Genomic DNA, 17,772 nt, shown 5'->3' with positions numbered 1-17,772 from the left:
CAATCATGTTAGACTGATGCTAAATTGTCTGCCATCATTGGAGACTACGCAGTCTCCGGGCCAGAACCAGCAGACTGAGGGACAGTTTTATCCACCAGACAGTCAGGATGCTGAAATATCTCCGTGTTTTGTCCCCTCTTCCCATAGTGCCCCCTTCACAGACTTAACCTGGTCACTGATCCCCCCCCCCCCCCGATTTTAAATTGCACTATAGCAAAGTTTTTGCACTGTTTTAAACTGTATTTTTATTATTTTTATTAGCTTACTCTTTAGAAAGAGATAAGTGAAAATTAAAGCTATTTCCTATGTTTATCTGTTGTTGTCATTGCTAGGGTCTGAGAGAGAAACATAATATCAAATCCTGTATATGTCTGGTGCATACTGCAGTTTTTGACAATCCAATCCAATCCATTTTATTTATATAGCACATTTTAAAAACAAAAAGGTTCACAAAGTGCTGCACAACAAAATACAAACAGTGGAAATAAACAATAGTAAAATTTAAAATACAGTACTGTATGAGCCATTTTTACCTATGTTGTTTTTCTTTTTTGTTTTGTTACTCGCACAATCACCACAAGGGGCACTTCAGGTAAACGGGCAGGTAAATGCTACAAAAGGGGCACAGGTGAAGTAGTAATCTTGGGAACGGGAAGAGCACAGGGTTTTTACCGCTCGTCTTTGACCACACAGTTGTTTTTCATCACGCATATCACCATCAAAGTAAGTTGTTTTACCTGTATCTTTTGGAACAATAAACGGCAAGAAATAACGCAACAATAACCTCAGATTGGACATTGGATTCTTTTAGAAGCGCGTCAAAAACACCTCACTCCCGCACCCAGACAGTGACTAAAATCAGGTCAGGATAGTCACGACAAGTACATTAAAAGACAAACAGAGACCAACATAAACTCTCATGCTGTATTAAAAGCCAGTGAGTAAAAGTTAGTTTTAAGATGTGATTTAAAAGTTTCCAGGGTGGGGGCCATTTGAACTTGGGTGGGTAGCCCGTTCCACAATTTAGGAGCTACCACTGAAAAAGCTTGGTCACCCCTTGTCTTTTGTTGGCTTTTTGGCACGACAAGACACATCTGGTCAGCAGACCTCAGTACTCTGGAGGGGGCGTAGATTTTTATAAGATCAGAGATATACTGAGGTGCCAGACCATGCAGTGACTTAAAAACAAACATTAAAATCTTAAAATGAATTCTAAAATGGACAGGGAGCCAGTGGAGGGAGGAGAGAACGAGGCTGATATGCTCACGTTTGTGGGTTCCTGTTAAAAGGCGAGCAGCCACGTTTTGGACTAACTGTAAGCGAGCGAGGGAGGCCTGGTTAATGCTAGTGTAAAGTGCATTACAGTAGTCCAAACGGGTCAGGATAAAAGAATGGATCAAGCAATCAAAATCATTTAAAGATACAACAGATTTAATTTTGGATAAAAGCCTCAGATGATAAAAACTGGTTTTAACCATAGACTGTAAATAAAAATGGACAGCGTTGCTCCACCTCTTCCCGTTGTACGGTTCTGAAGCAAAAAAAATCCCTCTCCTGGGCGCTGCCATTGTGCAGCCAGAGCCTGTGAAGCCACTGTAATAAGCTCCGCCCCACAGCGTAGCGTCACAAGATGCTGTGTGTCCTTTGAAGTTTCCCTCTATGGCGGAAACCCGGAAGTAAAACCCCCTTTTTTAAACTCTAATAACGAACGAAAAAGAAACTTTTCAGGAAAAAGAGGCCTTGAACACAAAACAGTCAAATACTAACTACATATCACCACAGCATACGGATGTGAGAAACATTCCTACCACGTGTATTTATTTTTTAAAGTTTGACTGCGCCCCCATTCAAATGAATGGGGGAGACGGATTTTTTGACCTATACTGCAGCCAGCCACCAGGGGGCAGGCACACTGCTGAAAGCTTTACCACCAGGGCAGGATCCGGCTCGCTTGGTTTTAACTACTGAGTTTATTTGTTTATCAAGTTTAAAATTGCTGTCCATTTTGATGCCAAGGTTTGTGACTGTGGGTTTTACATAAGTCTGCAGGGAACCCAGGTCTATAGGAGAGACACCACTGGCTCGACTGGGTCCAAACACCATGACCTCAGTTTAATCTTCATTTAAGTTTAAAAAGTTAAAAGCCATCCATGCCTTGATATCCTTCAGGCAATCTACTAGGGGTATCAGGGAGCTCTTATCATTTCTCTTTAGCGGCAGGTAGATTTGGGAGTCGTCCGCATAAAAATGGTAGGAGCCATGATTTTTAAAAATTAAACCAAGGGGGAGCATGTAAAGAGAGAAGAGAATGGGCCCCAGAATTGAGCCTTGGGGAACTCCACATGACAGGGGGGCAGAAGACGATGCAGAGTCACCAAGCCTCACTGAAAAGCATCTCTCCGACAGATAAGACCGGAACCACTATAAAGCAGCATCCCTGATACCCACACAGTGCTCGAGACGGGAAATTAGAATGGAGTGGTCGACTGTGTCGAAGGCAGCAGTAAGGTCTAAAAGCATAAGAATGGCAGAATCGCCAGAGTCAGTAGTTAATAAAAGGTCATTAAAAACCCTTAAAAGTGCAGACTCAGTGCTATGTAAAGCTTTAAAACCAGACTGAAAAATCTCAAGAACACTGTGTATTTCTAAAAAGGACTGCAGTTGTACAAGTACAGTTTTCTCTAAGATTTTTGAGATAAATGGAAGCTTTGATATTGGCCTATAGTTACAGAAAGCTGTCCAGATTTGGTTTCTTCAACAGGGGTTCCACAACGGCTTTTTTAAAATATGTTGGGACAACACCTGAAGCAAGGCTGCTATTTATGATTTCTTGGACCTTGGGTCCAATTGTCTCCCAGACTTCTTTAAAGAGTCTGTGGGACAGGAGGAGGGTTTAAGTTGAGTGACAATTTTTGTGAGAGATGAAAGCAACACAGGCTCAAACTGGTTTAAGACAGTTAAGCAAGTGAAGGATGTGGAAGGTTCAAAAGAGGGGGGTGAGATGTTAGTTCTAATGGTAGCAACCTTATCAATAAAATAGCAGAGAATTTTTTCACAGACTTGGGGTGAGTTGTTTCTGTAGAAAGATAGTTCATTAAATGTGAACATTTTCCGAATGTTTTTTGCACTTTTTTTGCACTAAAACAAAGGGAAAAATGTAGAGTTGTCATTATTTATAGGTTATTATGTTATCATTTTACTGGTCCGGCCCACTTCAGGTCAACTTGGGCTGTATGTGGCCCCTGAACTGAAATGAGTTTGACACCCCTGGTCTAACATGTGCCCATGTTCTTGAGTCGGTCCAGAAACATGTTGTAAAAGGTTAAAAGCATCAGTCAAATCTAGAAAGTCTTTAGCCAGTGGCTTAGAAGGACAGCAGACATGCATTTTAAAATCCCCAACACATAAAATCCTGTCATAGTTTGTCATAACATCAGCCAAAACATCTGAGAGCTCTTTTATGAAGTCTCTGTTATATTTAGGTGGCCAGTAAATCACTGCACATAGTACCGGGGTCCGACCGGCCCACTTCAAACAAGCTCAGTTCAAAGAGGAAGAAGAAAAAGACACTTGTGGTAATGGCTTGCAATACAACCTGTTTTGAAGAACAGTCGCTATTCCACCTCCTCGACCGGAGGTCCTCAGTGAATTAATAAAAGTACAATCAGGAGGCAAAAGTTCCGTGAAGGCAGCAGACTCACCCACATTTTCCAGGTTTCGGTCAGAAAAAGTACATCCAAAGCGTGTGAGGTGAAGAAATCTTGCACCAGCGCACATCCAGTCGTGGCAGGGAAGACAGCCGGAATATCGGTCACCAGTGCGTCGGAGACGAGGCAGGTGAGGGCGCAGGGCATGCAGCTCCTCATAAGGGCCAACAACAGGTACCAGCCAGGTTGCCGGCCTGAACGAGGGCACGCCAGGAGAAAAATCGGAGAAGACAGGCTCTATCTTCCTGTGTAAGGATCCAGGGAAATCGAGCAACCTCAGACGAGGAGGCCAACCAGGCTTTGATCCTGACTAGCCGGCCACTGCGCGTTCCTCTGCGTCTATGCCTCCGAGGAAGTTGAGCTCCAGCACGGAACAGGTGTGTGGGGACATCCGCTAGGAGCAGAGGAGGAAGAGTTTTTTGATCACTCCGGCCATAACTCGCCAGAAAGTTAACGGAGGTTTTGATCTTCAATAACTCCTGGCGATCATAAACCAGCAGAGAGTTTATGGTCCTCGTGACAGTCGCCAAAAACAAAACAAACGCAAAAGTTGCAAGCGGCTGACGGCTTGCCAGACACACCGGCGCCATCTTGCCAACCCAGCGGACAATAAAGAAGACTTTGACTTTTGTCTGATGATACAGAGATGTATCATTGTTCAACATGACAAAGAAGAAGACCACCTTAGGTGACACTGACACAGAGCAAAATGTGTGCCCACATTTGATTTTACAATGTTTTGTACTTGGTTTAATGAATAGACCTGTCATACAAAGGATGCTTGTGTCCAGATCACGCTTTTTTTCACGCAAAGGCAGGGCCGGCCCGCGGAATAGGCAGTATAGGCAAATGCTAGGGTTGCCTGTGTTGTACCGAGAGAAGGCCTGCCCGCCGAGAATTGCATGCACCTCACGGGAACGAGCACCACTCATAGTAGAGCGGTCTACAACAATGTACAGTTTAAAACCGATACATTTCTTAATTGTGGGGCTGAACAGGGATGAGTAATAATCCAGAAGTAAAGTTGATATCTTTTTGTCATTTATGTTGAATAGACCTTATAGAATAAGCGTTTTATTAGCCTAAACATTTGACTGAATTGTGAGTTCATTTCAATACAGAAAATGCTTCATAGACCATTAAAACTCATATATTTGTAAATATCAATATTATGTAAATAAATGCATCCTACCATGGAGTTACCTTTCTGACTTGTTAGAGTCATAAACTGTTGCCTGCTCATATTTTGCTCATGGTCTATGAAGCTCAATATCAGGGGGGTACATATTTCGTCAGACAGAAAAATAGCTGTTGCCGAAATTGCATCCACCTGTTGTGCTTTCCTGACTCTTTAGAGTCCCAAACTGTGGCTAGCTCATGTTTTGGACTTACTGTATAATATTTTTCAATCATATAACATGTCGTAACCAATTTCGCTTTATGTGAATGTCTTCCAAGCTGAATAATGGGTGCAACATTTGGCAGATTAGAATTTAAGTTTTCCAAAAATGCATGCAAATTTAATAATACTTAAATTATTTTTTATAGCAAAGAATGCATCCAGAGAATACTGTGGACTTTTTGTAGGCTACTTACCACTGATAAAATCAGCATTAAAACGTGATGTAAAAGAGGTGTTTGTGGAGGTTATCATTACACGTCTGCCGAACGTCTACACTACAACCTTTTAATGAAACCCTGTGATTTCACTTGCTTGTTTACTTCTCGGTGTTGCTATGTGCTAAAGACACAGTGGGCTCGATTACCACTGAACACTCTAGTACAAGTAAATTCAATTGATCGATCAAAGTTTTGCGTTTTCCGCATTGAAAATGAAATCACACTTCAGTCAAACATTTAGGCTGATAAATCGCTTATTCTCAGACCTGCCAACACTCCCCATTACGGCAGGAGTCTACCACTTTTTAACCCCTTCATCCTCTGTACTCCTGATTTGTTATTTCTCCCGATAATCTCCCTATTTCACGTTGATCTGTGACACCGGTAGCTGAAGTGTTTATAAGAGTATCAACCCTTTTTAAAAAATGTGTTTACATAAGTTGTTATGAGTTTAACAAACATCTGCTCTGTTTAAAGATTTGATCCATCCCTCATTATAGTGGGTTAGCCCTGTTCTTGCTAGCTAACTTAAGTTGTGGCGTGCAATAACGCAGCATCCTCTTTAAAGTTCATCAGGAGAGTTTAGAGCTGTGTGAATCTGATGACAGAGTGAAGTGAAATCACTAACTCTACCTGATAACCTCAGGTGGAGATGCAGAGGAAATCTCTTCCTTCTTTAAATAAAGAGCAGAAAGCAGCCGAGACTGAGGATGCAGAGGTTACTGTAGGTCAGATAACATTCAGCTGTAGGTTATAAATAGGATTTAAAGGACTCCGATAAATGACTTTAAAAAGCGCATAGAGATGTAGATTCATGTTACAGAGACTCATATATTAAAACATTATTGAAATAATACTATAACTATATGGTATTAACATGAAAATATGATGTAAACACAACTTCTCCCTACTATGGAAATAATTCACAACAGAATCATTTGTATTATAACATTGTATTATAAAACTGTTTGCTCTAGTGTGTTTAACACTGCTGTGTTACAGTTGTTAAGGATGGAGGGGACATCAGTAATTTAAACTGTATAGCCTGTGAATTACTCCACATTGGATATCAATGAATGAATGAATCCACCCAGCAACATGCAGGATCAGATCTGTGTAGTTTAAAGGACAATATTTCCCTCTGAGATGTAGAGAAGAAGAGGCATATAGCAAACATTTAACAACACAAAATTATGTGTTTCTCAAAACTGTCCTTACATACCATTTAAATTAACTTTTTTAATTTTAAAGGTGACATATCATGCAAAATTGACTTTTTAATGGTTCTTTACCTGAAATATGTGTCCCTGGCATGTCTACAAACCCCCCCGAGAATGAAAAAAATCCATTCTGCCCCTGTTTTGATTTCTACACCTTTCTGTAAATGTGTGTGAAACGAGCCGTTTCAGACTTCTGTGTTTTTGTTACGTAACAACAATATCTGGTGTGTCACGGAGTCAGAGCTCGGAGCTTGTTCAGCCCATAGACTGTATAAAATAATACTGAATCCCTCCCCCGTTTTTCATTACCTGCACAAATGTGTGCTAACAAGGAGCTTAGGAAGGAGGCATGCTAGTTGTAGTCTGTCTTAATAAACACAAAGGTCGGTTTTACTCCCCGCGTCTGCAGATTTGAAGATCTAGTGGATGATTTTTATTTGTCATGGATAAGTGCTAGCGCTAATTAGCATAGCCACATAGCTATATGTTCGTAGCTGTAGCTGTAGCTGTAGCTGTAGCTGTGTACCAAGACACACGTCGACATACTGACAAATAAAACAACAAGAAACACAGAATCTGTGACCAATCCTTCATAAAAGGTCCTGCTGCCTTTCTGGCAGAGGTCGGTTTTACTCCCCACGTCTGCAGATTTGAAGATCTAGTGGATGATTTTTATTTATCATGGATAAGTGCTAGAGCTAGTTAGCATAGCCACATAGCTACATGTTCGTAGCTGTGTACCAAGACACACGTCTACATACTGATAAATAAAACAACAAGAAACACTAAATCTATGACCAATCGTTCAGAAAGGTCCTGCTACAGGCGCCTCTCCGTCAGGATCAGATTCAGAGGGTTGAAGTAATGTGATCTCTGAGCAGCCGTGTATATTCAGCCAACATGTAAACATTAGATCAACGTGCTGGAGAGCCGAGGCACATCCACTTCCGGAGGGGGCGTGGTCAGAGGGAAAACAGAGTGTTCTGATGAGGAATGAAGAAGAGGACTTTTCAGGCAGACCAAAATCTGATTTCAAAGTGTTTTTTTGAGCATAAACTTTAAAGACATGTTTTGGGGACCTCTTAGACCAATATATATTGATGAAAAAAGCGTGATATGTCCCCTTTAATCTCTGGTCATTTTGTTAAAGCTTGGTTTTGTTTTTTAATGACCATCTCAGAGCTGTCAGGGAGGAGTGATGGAGATAATAACCAGGGGTACAAGGTGCTGAGCAGGCAGGTAAACATTAAAGCCTAGTGATGATCACAACAAGATGATGATCATAAAGAGTTAATATCAGCAGTAGTTTTAATAATATGTCAGGGTACTATGACAGATTTAGCCTTGGTTGTAAAATGGAACATAATATGATGTGGTACATAAAAGAAACAACAAATATTTTACTATATGAAGAATGTAATGAAGATTTTTTGACTGAGAAAAAAGTTATATCTCTTATGTCTTTTCATATCGATGTATAAAAGTACTGAAAATTACATTATTCTTTCACATTCCCCACTCTCACTGTGACCCCCAAGATTTGGGGCTGGCATCTGTCATACCAACCCAACTAGGCACCAACAGGCATCTTGTGTGTTACTTCTCACTGCAGCGGCTCACTCTGCTTCTGTCTGCCACTCACTCTCTCATTTTCCTTCAAATATTTGTGGATTTAGTCATATTTGTAAGACATGAATATTTCTTTCACTTTGTATATTTCCATTACTTTATTATACTCAGACTTGAAATTAAGATACGTTTAAAGTAACTTGACTTAAATAGCCGTTTATCATATGTATTAATCTGCAGTATAGGGTTATATGGACAGGGTTGCTGAGTATAGGCCCATTTTACGATAAACCAGAAAATATCCCAATTTTTCACAGTCCAATGTTGGCAGGTTTGTATTCTACAAGGTCTATTCAACATGAATGACACAAAAAGATACAGGCTACTCTCTCTGATCATTACTTATTAGCCCCACGAAGAAGAAGTGTATCGGTTTTAAATTGTACACTGCTGTAGACTGTGCTATAAGAGCGGTGCGCGTTCCCGCGAGGTGCATGCAATTCTCATGCACAACACCGGCTCTGCACAAAGGCTATGCTTTATATGATGATAACCGTGTTTTACTGATTGGCTTTATTTAGCCTGCAATTTTTTTTTCAATTCTTCAAATGTGCTGTACAATTTGAGAAGCACACCAATTCAACATATAGTGGTATGTTATTTTCTGCAGCGAGATTTAACATAAAATGAACAATCCGACTCTGGAAACGTCCTGGCACATTCTGAATTGAACAGCCTCTATCAATGTACATTTGAGGGCTGGCTACCCCTCTCGGTGTTTTTGGATATTACCTTCAAGAGAAAGTTCAAGTAAAAAAAAATAACTCACTTGTCTGCGCGAGAAGGGAAAGGAGGAGAACCGCGATGGTCATCATCTTCCTGGCCCAGCTTCTTCCTCTCTGTAAATCCTGTGAATGAAGTGTTATCTGAAATAACGGTTCAAGCCTTTGAAACTCGTTTTTTCCCCGTTTATGCCCCACGCGCGTCCCGGCGTCCCGCTGCTCGAATAAAGAGCAGGTAAAATTACATTTCAGGAGAAACTACCACAATACCAAGTGGCAGGTTGTGGTTAAACTGACACAGTCACCATGCAAGTCTCCCTTTGTCTTCTGTGAAAAAGCTGAAATGTGTTTGCGCACCCGCCTTAACCCGATCATATGTTATTCGTGCGTTCTTGAGCCATCTGCAGAAATCAAGGTGAGTGCAGGTTTGTCAGGGTCCAGAGAAAATACTTTGCCTCCAAAAATTCCAACCAGCAGCCTTCTCCTGTATCAACGTTCCCGACGAATTACTGATGAAATATATATCTCTGCAGGGGGAAGAAGTTCGTGTAGTTGCTGCCTGGAAGTGCCAGGCAGGGGCGGGTCCGGGTCTGAGGGGGGCTATGCCCCTCACTCTCCTCCCTTGAAATGTGATTAGCCCATGATTATGATGGGCAAATCAGAAGTGGGATTTTTGTTAACATCAACATTTTGTGCACACATTTGGTGAATGCTATTATAATGAGGCACTGCAGACTAATCAGTTTTATTTGACTCACTCTTATTGCAGCGTTTACATTATTGCTTCTTTGTATTATATATGGTGTAGTCCTCTGTTGTTTTTGTGTAGACATTGATGTCTCACAGTCAGTGAATCTTTATGTTGACCGTTGTTTGAGTTTGAATCAGTGATCTATTGGGGATGCCTTGGGGATCCATTAAGGGGATTCCATACAGACAAGTGAAGGCAAGAGCAACATGTATGCAGTTTTTATTGTTATTATATTACCACTATTCCCCTATTTAAGGTTACTGTGCACAAAAACATTGTCAACTTATGGACAGGTTACACCGAAAAAAATGTTATGTTGAAACTACTCAATTTTATTATGTCAAGTTGTTGCACGAAATATATTTCTCTAAATCCAGATATATTTATTAAGTTAATTGTACTTGTTATTTTTAAGTAATTTCAGATGAATTATTTATGTATTTAAAGCTCAAGTAGTTTGAGTGGTATTTACTCAAATTTCCTTTGCAATTCCAACTAAACCTATGTTGAGTATACTAAAATGCATTATGCTACCTGGACTACTGTTAACCTATTTTTTTATGGTACATTCAAATCAATTCCATAGTTTGATTTATACATAATATAATTGAGGTGAATCTAATTAAACATTTAATGTATGCTCAATGTCTTAACTTTCATTTAATTTAATACCCACAGAAATATAACAAATACTTATCAAACATGCCTGACTTTATTAAAAAATGAAAGTACAAGTACTAGGATTTAAAAAAAAAATACCTGTACCAGCATTTTACAACCAATGAGGCACTACTGTAATAACGACAGAAACCATCAGGACTCATCAAGACAGCAGGCACTGATGACCTGATTGAGATTGGAATTCAATCAACAGTCAGTGAATTCTCAAACATACACCTACAATACAAGGATGTACAAGGAACACATTATCTATATACAAAACAACAATGTACCCGTACTAATCAGGATGAACTGACTTCAACTATCCTTATCTGACAGACAGCAGACACTTAGGTCCTGATACTGACAACAGAATACCATACAATGTAAAAGCAAAGATGCATTTTAACTCAGAAACATTCACCAACAGTATAAGGGCTACCAGTACCATTAATAATGAACTGACTGAAACCATTCATAACTGGAGGACAGCAAACATATTGAGATCTCATCACATCCCCAAATTGCTAACTGAAAGAGCATGAGTGATTATAACACCCAAGATGAAAAGGTTTTTCAAAAGTAGTTAGCCAAATTCAATTGGACATATGTTGTACAAATAGCTGGATGAACATAGCAAAAATGAGAGAGCAACGAACCAAAAATGTTGCTATGCTTATCTAAATAGACCGTAATTAAAACATATCAAAAGTAAGAAAACAAAAAAAAGCATCAAATGAAATTTTGGGATCATTATGCGGACTTAGAGCATGTGCATGGCCATGAAAAACATCATTCATTGTTTTTCCTTCCTATGAGCTTGACAGTAGTTTTTTGCATCACCTCATCCTGCTTTTCTTTTATCCTGCAACAGTTAACATATCACCTCACAGCAGATTGATCACTACCGGGACTCACATTATCTTCTTCCCAATATCTATGTTTGGTTTAGACCTCCTTACATTACCTGTACATTATGTACAATACGAGATAACAATTCCGCTTTAACAAAGTCCAGGAGAACGACTGAAGAAGTCCTACAGTCCAGCAAATAGTTTGTTCTTCAGCCCAAGGACCCTGGTGGAAAGCCTTTCACCATCCATTTGCATCAGCACCTTCTGAATGAACTCATAGTAGTTCCTTAGCTCTTTTGGGTATGCCATGTTCAGCGCATAAATGAGTCCCAGCATCATTGCGCAGGCTTGAGCCTCAGAGCCAATGTTCTGCAGAACAATCACGCCTTCAACATGAATGCCAATGTCATCGAAATGTCTTGTCTCTCCACCCTCCTTGTTGAGTCTATACACGCCCATGGCAGATGTCTGCATGTCTTTCAGGATGTCATCACCTCTGATGTCCTGTATGTTTTCAGAAAATAAAAAATAAAACATAAATTGTTAAGTATATTTAGTTTATTGAAATATGCATGAAATTATAAAATAATCTATTGTATACTTATATATCTCTCAAGATTTGTCTGATGTTTTACTTGTTGGCATATCCCCCTTTACCATGACCACACACTGTATTTTATTTTGATTAACTATACATTCAACATCTTGCTGCCCAGATTAGTCACTAGCGCACATGGGTTACAAGATAATGATAAGCTCTATCTCTCAAGAGCAACACTGATAGTTTTCAACATTTAAGCATATTTATGAAAATCACAGCATATAGCAAAATTTCCATTATCCTTAGAAAACATGTTTTTTTTTGTTTTTTTATTTCCTCCACACAAGCCTGTAAAAGCTATAGTGTTACGCAATCATCTATTAATTGCTGCTTGTCACAGCTTTCTTGAATGCACTTCAAGGGAGTCTTTAGAAATACATTACCTGCTTCTGAAATATACATATTTCCAACATTATAACAATTTTAAAAGTAAATACGAAGCTTCCAAAAAGATTCTGATAAGCTAGGAAATGGTCAATAAAAAAGTGATTTAAAAGAACATAAATTAGGTATTGTCTTTCTTTGTAAAATACTGAAATGTGATTATTTAGGGTAATTTAAGAGCCAAATAAAGTTAAAAAAAAAAATAACAGCCTGGGAAACTATTCAAAAATAAGAGCATTGTGTACAAACCAGGGGAGTCGGAATTCCATATCTGGCTTTTACTTTAAAAAAGCATACCGGAAGTGTTGACCTACTTTACTCTCAATGCCTGTGACTTTTACTACAAGAGGAGATGCTAATATTGCTGTCAGAGAGCAATAGGACACATCACAATTCATTTTCACTATGTATTTTGAGCGAGAAACGCAAGCGGTAAAAATAGGTGAGCCTCCTATTCCTTACATTTTTGGCGCGTGTCTTGCCAGCATTGTGAAGACTCATCAGTTTTCATTCAATTCAGATGAAAATGCATATGTCCTGCAGCTGTCACGCACACACCACGCTTCCAGTGTTGCCCACAAAAGCGCACATTGACCTGATGCAGTCAGCCACATACTAAGTTTTGACCTGGTCTTGTTTGTCTCTATACTAATTCGTTAAGGCTTAATGATCCACAGAACCAACATCAAAAGTTCAATATTAAATGTTTTAAAAATATATATTTTTTTCACTTTAGGGAACACAGGTACATCGTAGTATCCTGACTACTGTTTTCTTATTTCATTGCAAAGTTGATGTTATGGATGTTCTGAGCAACTTATTTCCTAGTTGAATAAATGTAAAATTAAATTCAGACTGAAGTCTGCTTAGATGACTATCCAACATGGCAGGTGTGTTTGACCATTAAAACACTAAACTAGATCGCAGCTACTGTTATACTGTGCCCTCACTGTTTTTTTTTTTATTAAGCTAAGAGTGGGGTTGGATCTGGATTGCTAATGGGCAAGTGACATAAAATCTTGAAACACTTAATACAAGACACACATGCAATTAAAATTCTCACCATATACTCCTGAATGAGATGTGTATCATCTTCTCCAAGGTAGACACAAAGTGCCTTGAGGACTGCTGCCCTTTTAAGATTCACGTCAGCTGTCACCTGTGTGAAAAGATTAAAATTGTTTAAATTTCCCACATAACATCTCTTACAACAACTAGTTACTTACAGCAACTTCAAATAATGTACACATTGTACATATTTCCAGCCTGTGGTTGCTGAACAATTACATATGACTTCAATATTGTATTTGCACTGCCCTTTTTAACAGAAAACATCAGCAAATTGTGCCTTTATTCCCCTCAATGTTAGAATTATAATGTTTGGAACGATAGCACTTTCTTAACATTTATCTTATCCAAGCAAGTTTTACTGAAACCAATGCCCCCCTTTTCAGAATTAGCAGCTGGAAGCTGATAGTACTACTAAAGACAGTTTATTCAAAAGGAGACTTTTAAGGTGTCACTGATACTGCCTTAATGCCTAAAATATTTACCTCTTGCAACATCCCAAGATGTTTGGCTAGTTTTTGGCTGTCAGCTTAGGTGAGTGCTTATCCAACTGCGCCATAAATGTTGCTTCAAGAGGTACAGTTGTTATCCGCTGGAATTCAGCATTTACCTGTTATACATAAAATTGCAAGAGAAGACAAACAGCACTGTCATCCGCAATCTGTGTGATGGTATTTTAAAGACCTGTCATTAAAAGATGGATTCTTATTTTGATCTCCTAATTAACCCACTGTACACTATGTGCCCCTCACCAAACAGCAGACAGACAAGATAAGAGACAGGCTCTTCCAAAATAAATGACATTGTTGCTCTGTATCAACAGAAAGGGTACAGTAAATAGCTAACTGTCTGCAAAAGCAAATTTGTGTGTCAGTTTTCTGTTCTCAGCCTGCTGAGCAGTTATTCTGCCCCCAGGTGGCCAAAATTAACTACTGCAGCAAGGCCAGCGATGTGCGCAATTGCCTACCTCATTAATGTGGGGGACGGCTGTGGCTCAGTGGGTAGAGTCGGTCGTCTATCAATCGGAAGGTTGGTGGTTCGATCCCAGCTCCGGCTGCCACATGCCGAAGTGTCCTTGAGCAAGACACTGAACCCCGATTTGCTCCCTCTGTTGTTCAGAGGTGTGTGAATGTGAACAAATGAGATCAGCTAACACTGATGGTCCCTTACTGTAGCAGCCTCTACCATCAGTGAGTGAATGGGTATGAATGGGTGAATGTGATGAGTAGTGTAAAAGCGCTTTGAGTGGTCAGAAAGACTAGAAAAGCGCTATATAAGTACAAGTCCATTTACCATTAATGTGGAAAAGAGCGGGCCACCTGGCTTTAAACTCTCAGGCAGCTGGATTTCCCTGCACCACTTCTTTTCTTCTGTAGGAGAATGTTTTTGACATCTTCTCTCTTACACGTGGTGCACTATTTCGTTGTCTGACATCATTCAACAGCTCTCGTCTCACATTTTCTAGGCTGTCATCTGTTTCGCCAGTAGGGTGTGAAGGACAGAAGTTGACTTCGGCCTTTTTGGGTTTCTTTACATTTTTGGCTGGAAGGCATTCATCACTCGACTTGTTTTTCAAAGCGTTCACAGTCACTTCAGGACAGCCAATATTTCGCATCTTTGTCCTGTAATTAGCCATTTTGTATTTGAGGCTAATCATCCATGCATAGTAACCAGTGGCAGACTGTTCTTTCAAGCAAGGAAATTTTTTGATGAGTGCCGCTGCTACCTCATCTATTTGGTGATTTTGTGGATATGCTGTATACTGGAAAATCTCCTCTGCTAGTTTCTCTAAGATGTCTGACTTCAGCCCTGGAGTGGTAGTCAGAAGATTTCCAGTTTCTCTGAAGCTCTCATTTCCACGCTGAAGCTGGACCTCTACATTGTATGAAAAGCGAGGAATAGGGAATTCCTGTGGCCATGCACGTGCTCTAAGTTCAATGTCTGATTGTTGCAGAATTATGGTGCTATCCGAGTCTGCTGATGATGACTGCATTGAGGACAGACTAGAAGATCTTTGGAGGCTCACTGATGTTTCAGGTGACGATGAAGTGCTGGGAGCACTCAGCAGTGAGGAAGGAGTCACATTCACATCATTTGGCTTATACACCAGCTTGATTGTACCCCTGTCCCGAATGTCCTGCAGTGTTGTAATGTTCATGAATTCATTGTTGAATTCGGGATCCATGAACTGAATGTGAAAGTCTCTTTCAATTACAAATGCTTCACGAATTGTTTTGTGTAACTCGTTAAGAGTTTCTGGCAATCCAGGGAGATCAAGTCTTCTGAAGTCATCGTCTTCCACAATGACTCTCAATTTCAGGTGCGCTTCCATTCTTCAATCTATATATTGAGACAAAACAAAACAAAATCAAAATCAAACTTTGGTAGTGTTGTTACTTCAGTACTGTACACATACTTTCCATTATGAACCAAGAAGTAGGTAGATACTGCCACTCAATTCCTTATCTGTAGTTAATCATTATTATAATGCCAATACCTACTTTGTGTGGAATAACAAGATACACTGAAATTGTTCAAATTGTTTTGTTAATGTTATTGTGGTTTGTGTGGTAGTTCTTCCCATGAACATCATATATAGTTTAACTGAAAGATTTGCACATTCATTTGCTGTATAGTAGTCATTATGTTGTCCATAACATGAACATTTGTATAACTAATGGCAACATGAGGGAAATCTCCCAATGATACTTCCCATCTCGAAAATAGATCCCTCCTGTTACCATTATTTAGTTTATTAGTTGAACAGTCCATGCAACATACAGTATGAACAACACCCAAATTACCATGATCTAACCTTGTATGAGTATGAATCTTTTTAGTGTCACCATTCGTCTGCCTCCAATCCTGTAATCTGCCAAGGGGTACTGGTGGACTAAAGCACCAACTAGCGGACCAAAAAACCTGATCATCTGTGGGTAATGCTCCACAAAATGATGTTTCGGCAACAGCTTCCTGTCTGGATGCACCTCTTACAGCCTGTATCTGTGTTCACAAATCGTGGCTTCAAGAAAGGCAATGGATTGTGCTGTGTGCACTGGTGCAACAGCTAGCTCAATAATATCTTTTAGGTCCAAAATGACCTTATTTTTTTCGTATCATCATTGGCCAATGGCAGAGGGAAACACTGTTTGAGGAAATATTAATCTGATCCCACAAAGTTAAAGAGCATTTTTACTAAGTGATATCACTGATATAATCACAGGTCAAGCTGTTATGAGTTTGACTGTAAAATGGACTTACCTTGATATGAGGTCCCCAAATTGGAAGGCTCAGCTTCACATCACACAAACATCTAATGGATCAGATGAAAAAAACCTGCAATAAAATAAATGTAAAAAATTGATACAATCCTTTAAATTATTTTTTTCCTTCATTGTGAGCCAATGACAGAGGGAAACACTATTCAACTAAATATTAATCTGATCCCCCCCAAAAAATTACAGAACATTTTGACTTAGTAATATCACTGATATGATCACTCAAGCTGTCAAGAATTTGACTGTAAAATTAACTTACCTTGATATGAGGTCCCTTAATTTGAAGGCTCAGCTCCACATGACACAAACATCTACTGGATCAGATGAGAAACACCTGCAATAAAATAAAATGAAATGGGAAAAAAATATATGAAAAATTAGAAAATTGTATGAATTAAGGGTGGAGAATTTTGTAGTAGACAGATTTTGTTTCTTAAATTTAAAATAATTATATATCAATCAATCAATCAATCAATCTTTATTTGTATAGCGCCAAATCACAACAAACGTTATCTCAAGACGCTTTTACAAACATAGGAGGTCTAGACCACACTATGTCAAATTATGAACAGAGACCCAACACCAAGACAGGGTAAGACTCAGTCTGACCCCACCTTAATCCATCATGAGCATTGCACATCGCAGTATTTAGCTAGTTACAGTGGTGAGGAAAAACTTCCTTTTAACAGGCAGAAACCTCAGGCAGAACCAGACTCATGTTAGACAGCCATCATGCCTCGACTGAGTTGGGTCTGGAAAGACAGATAGAGGGGAGTAAGAGAGAGAGGTGTTAGTGATGAGACGAGTCGTAGAAGCTGTTGCCGCTGGAGTCCAGCAACATCCGTATCAGCTGGAGTCCAGATCGTCCACAGCAGGAGGACGTCTACGGCAGCTCAGAGGAATCTACGAGACAATGGAGCTCTGGGACTCCAGAAAGGTCTATGGTTAGTAACTTTAATGGGACAGGCAGAGTTAAAGTAAGTGATGAAGGGGTTTGGGGGGAAGAAGGTGAGCTAGGATCCCAGTGTGTCAGTGTGCCAGTTCCCCCGGCAGTCTAGGCCTATAGCAGCATGACAAAAGCTGGTCCAAGCCTGATCCAGCTTAACTATAAGCTTTATCAAAAAGGAAAGTTTTAAGTCTACTCTTAAAAGTGGAGAGGGTGTCTGCCTCCCGGACCCTGACTGGTAGATGATTCCAAAGGAGAGGGGCCTGATAACTGAAGGTTCTACCTCCCACACTACTTTTAGAGATTTTAGGTACAACTAGCAAGCCCATTTA

The 17,772-nt window shown here is 39.7% G+C and overlaps 2 protein-coding genes across 3 annotated transcripts in view; both read right to left on the bottom strand.

Moving 5' to 3' along the window:
* Positions 1–9,009, bottom strand: part of LOC117813788 (neuronal acetylcholine receptor subunit beta-2-like) — a 31,099-nt gene extending 22,090 nt beyond the window's left edge. The window contains exon 1 of the mRNA XM_034684822.1: positions 8,946–9,009. Within this exon, the coding sequence (XP_034540713.1) occupies positions 8,946–8,991 (46 nt within the window). The 5' untranslated portion in view covers positions 8,992–9,009. The remainder of the gene's footprint in view (positions 1–8,945) is intronic.
* Positions 9,010–13,741: 4,732 nt separating this feature from the next.
* LOC117814719 lies at positions 13,742–16,826 on the bottom strand. 2 transcript variants are annotated; one of them, XM_034686197.1, is made up of 4 exons: positions 16,754–16,826; positions 16,478–16,552; positions 14,510–15,556; positions 13,742–13,828 (listed from the first exon to the last, which is right to left on the bottom strand). In XM_034686197.1, exon 3 carries the CDS (start codon positions 15,546–15,548, stop codon positions 14,550–14,552), a length of 999 nt encoding a protein of 332 aa, XP_034542088.1. In that variant the 5' UTR covers positions 15,549–15,556; positions 16,478–16,552; positions 16,754–16,826; the 3' UTR covers positions 13,742–13,828; positions 14,510–14,549. The 2 variants fall into 2 exon arrangements, with proteins under 2 accessions (XP_034542088.1, XP_034542087.1); XM_034686196.1 differs by lacking the exons at positions 16,478–16,552; positions 16,754–16,826 and adding an exon at positions 16,032–16,375.
* Positions 16,827–17,772: the final 946 nt, after the last annotated feature.

Source organism: Notolabrus celidotus, chromosome 6 (genome assembly GCF_009762535.1).
Source record: "Notolabrus celidotus isolate fNotCel1 chromosome 6, fNotCel1.pri, whole genome shotgun sequence".
NCBI lineage: Eukaryota > Metazoa > Chordata > Actinopteri > Labriformes > Labridae > Notolabrus > Notolabrus celidotus.
Note: the sequence above shows the minus strand (reverse complement) of the source record. Positions and strands in the feature narration are given on the sequence as shown.

Excerpts from the sequence above, each read along its gene's own strand:
- LOC117814719 (XM_034686197.1), bottom strand. The coding sequence starts at position 15,548 with ATGGAAGCGCACCTGAAATTGAGAGTCATTGTGGAAGACGATGACTTC.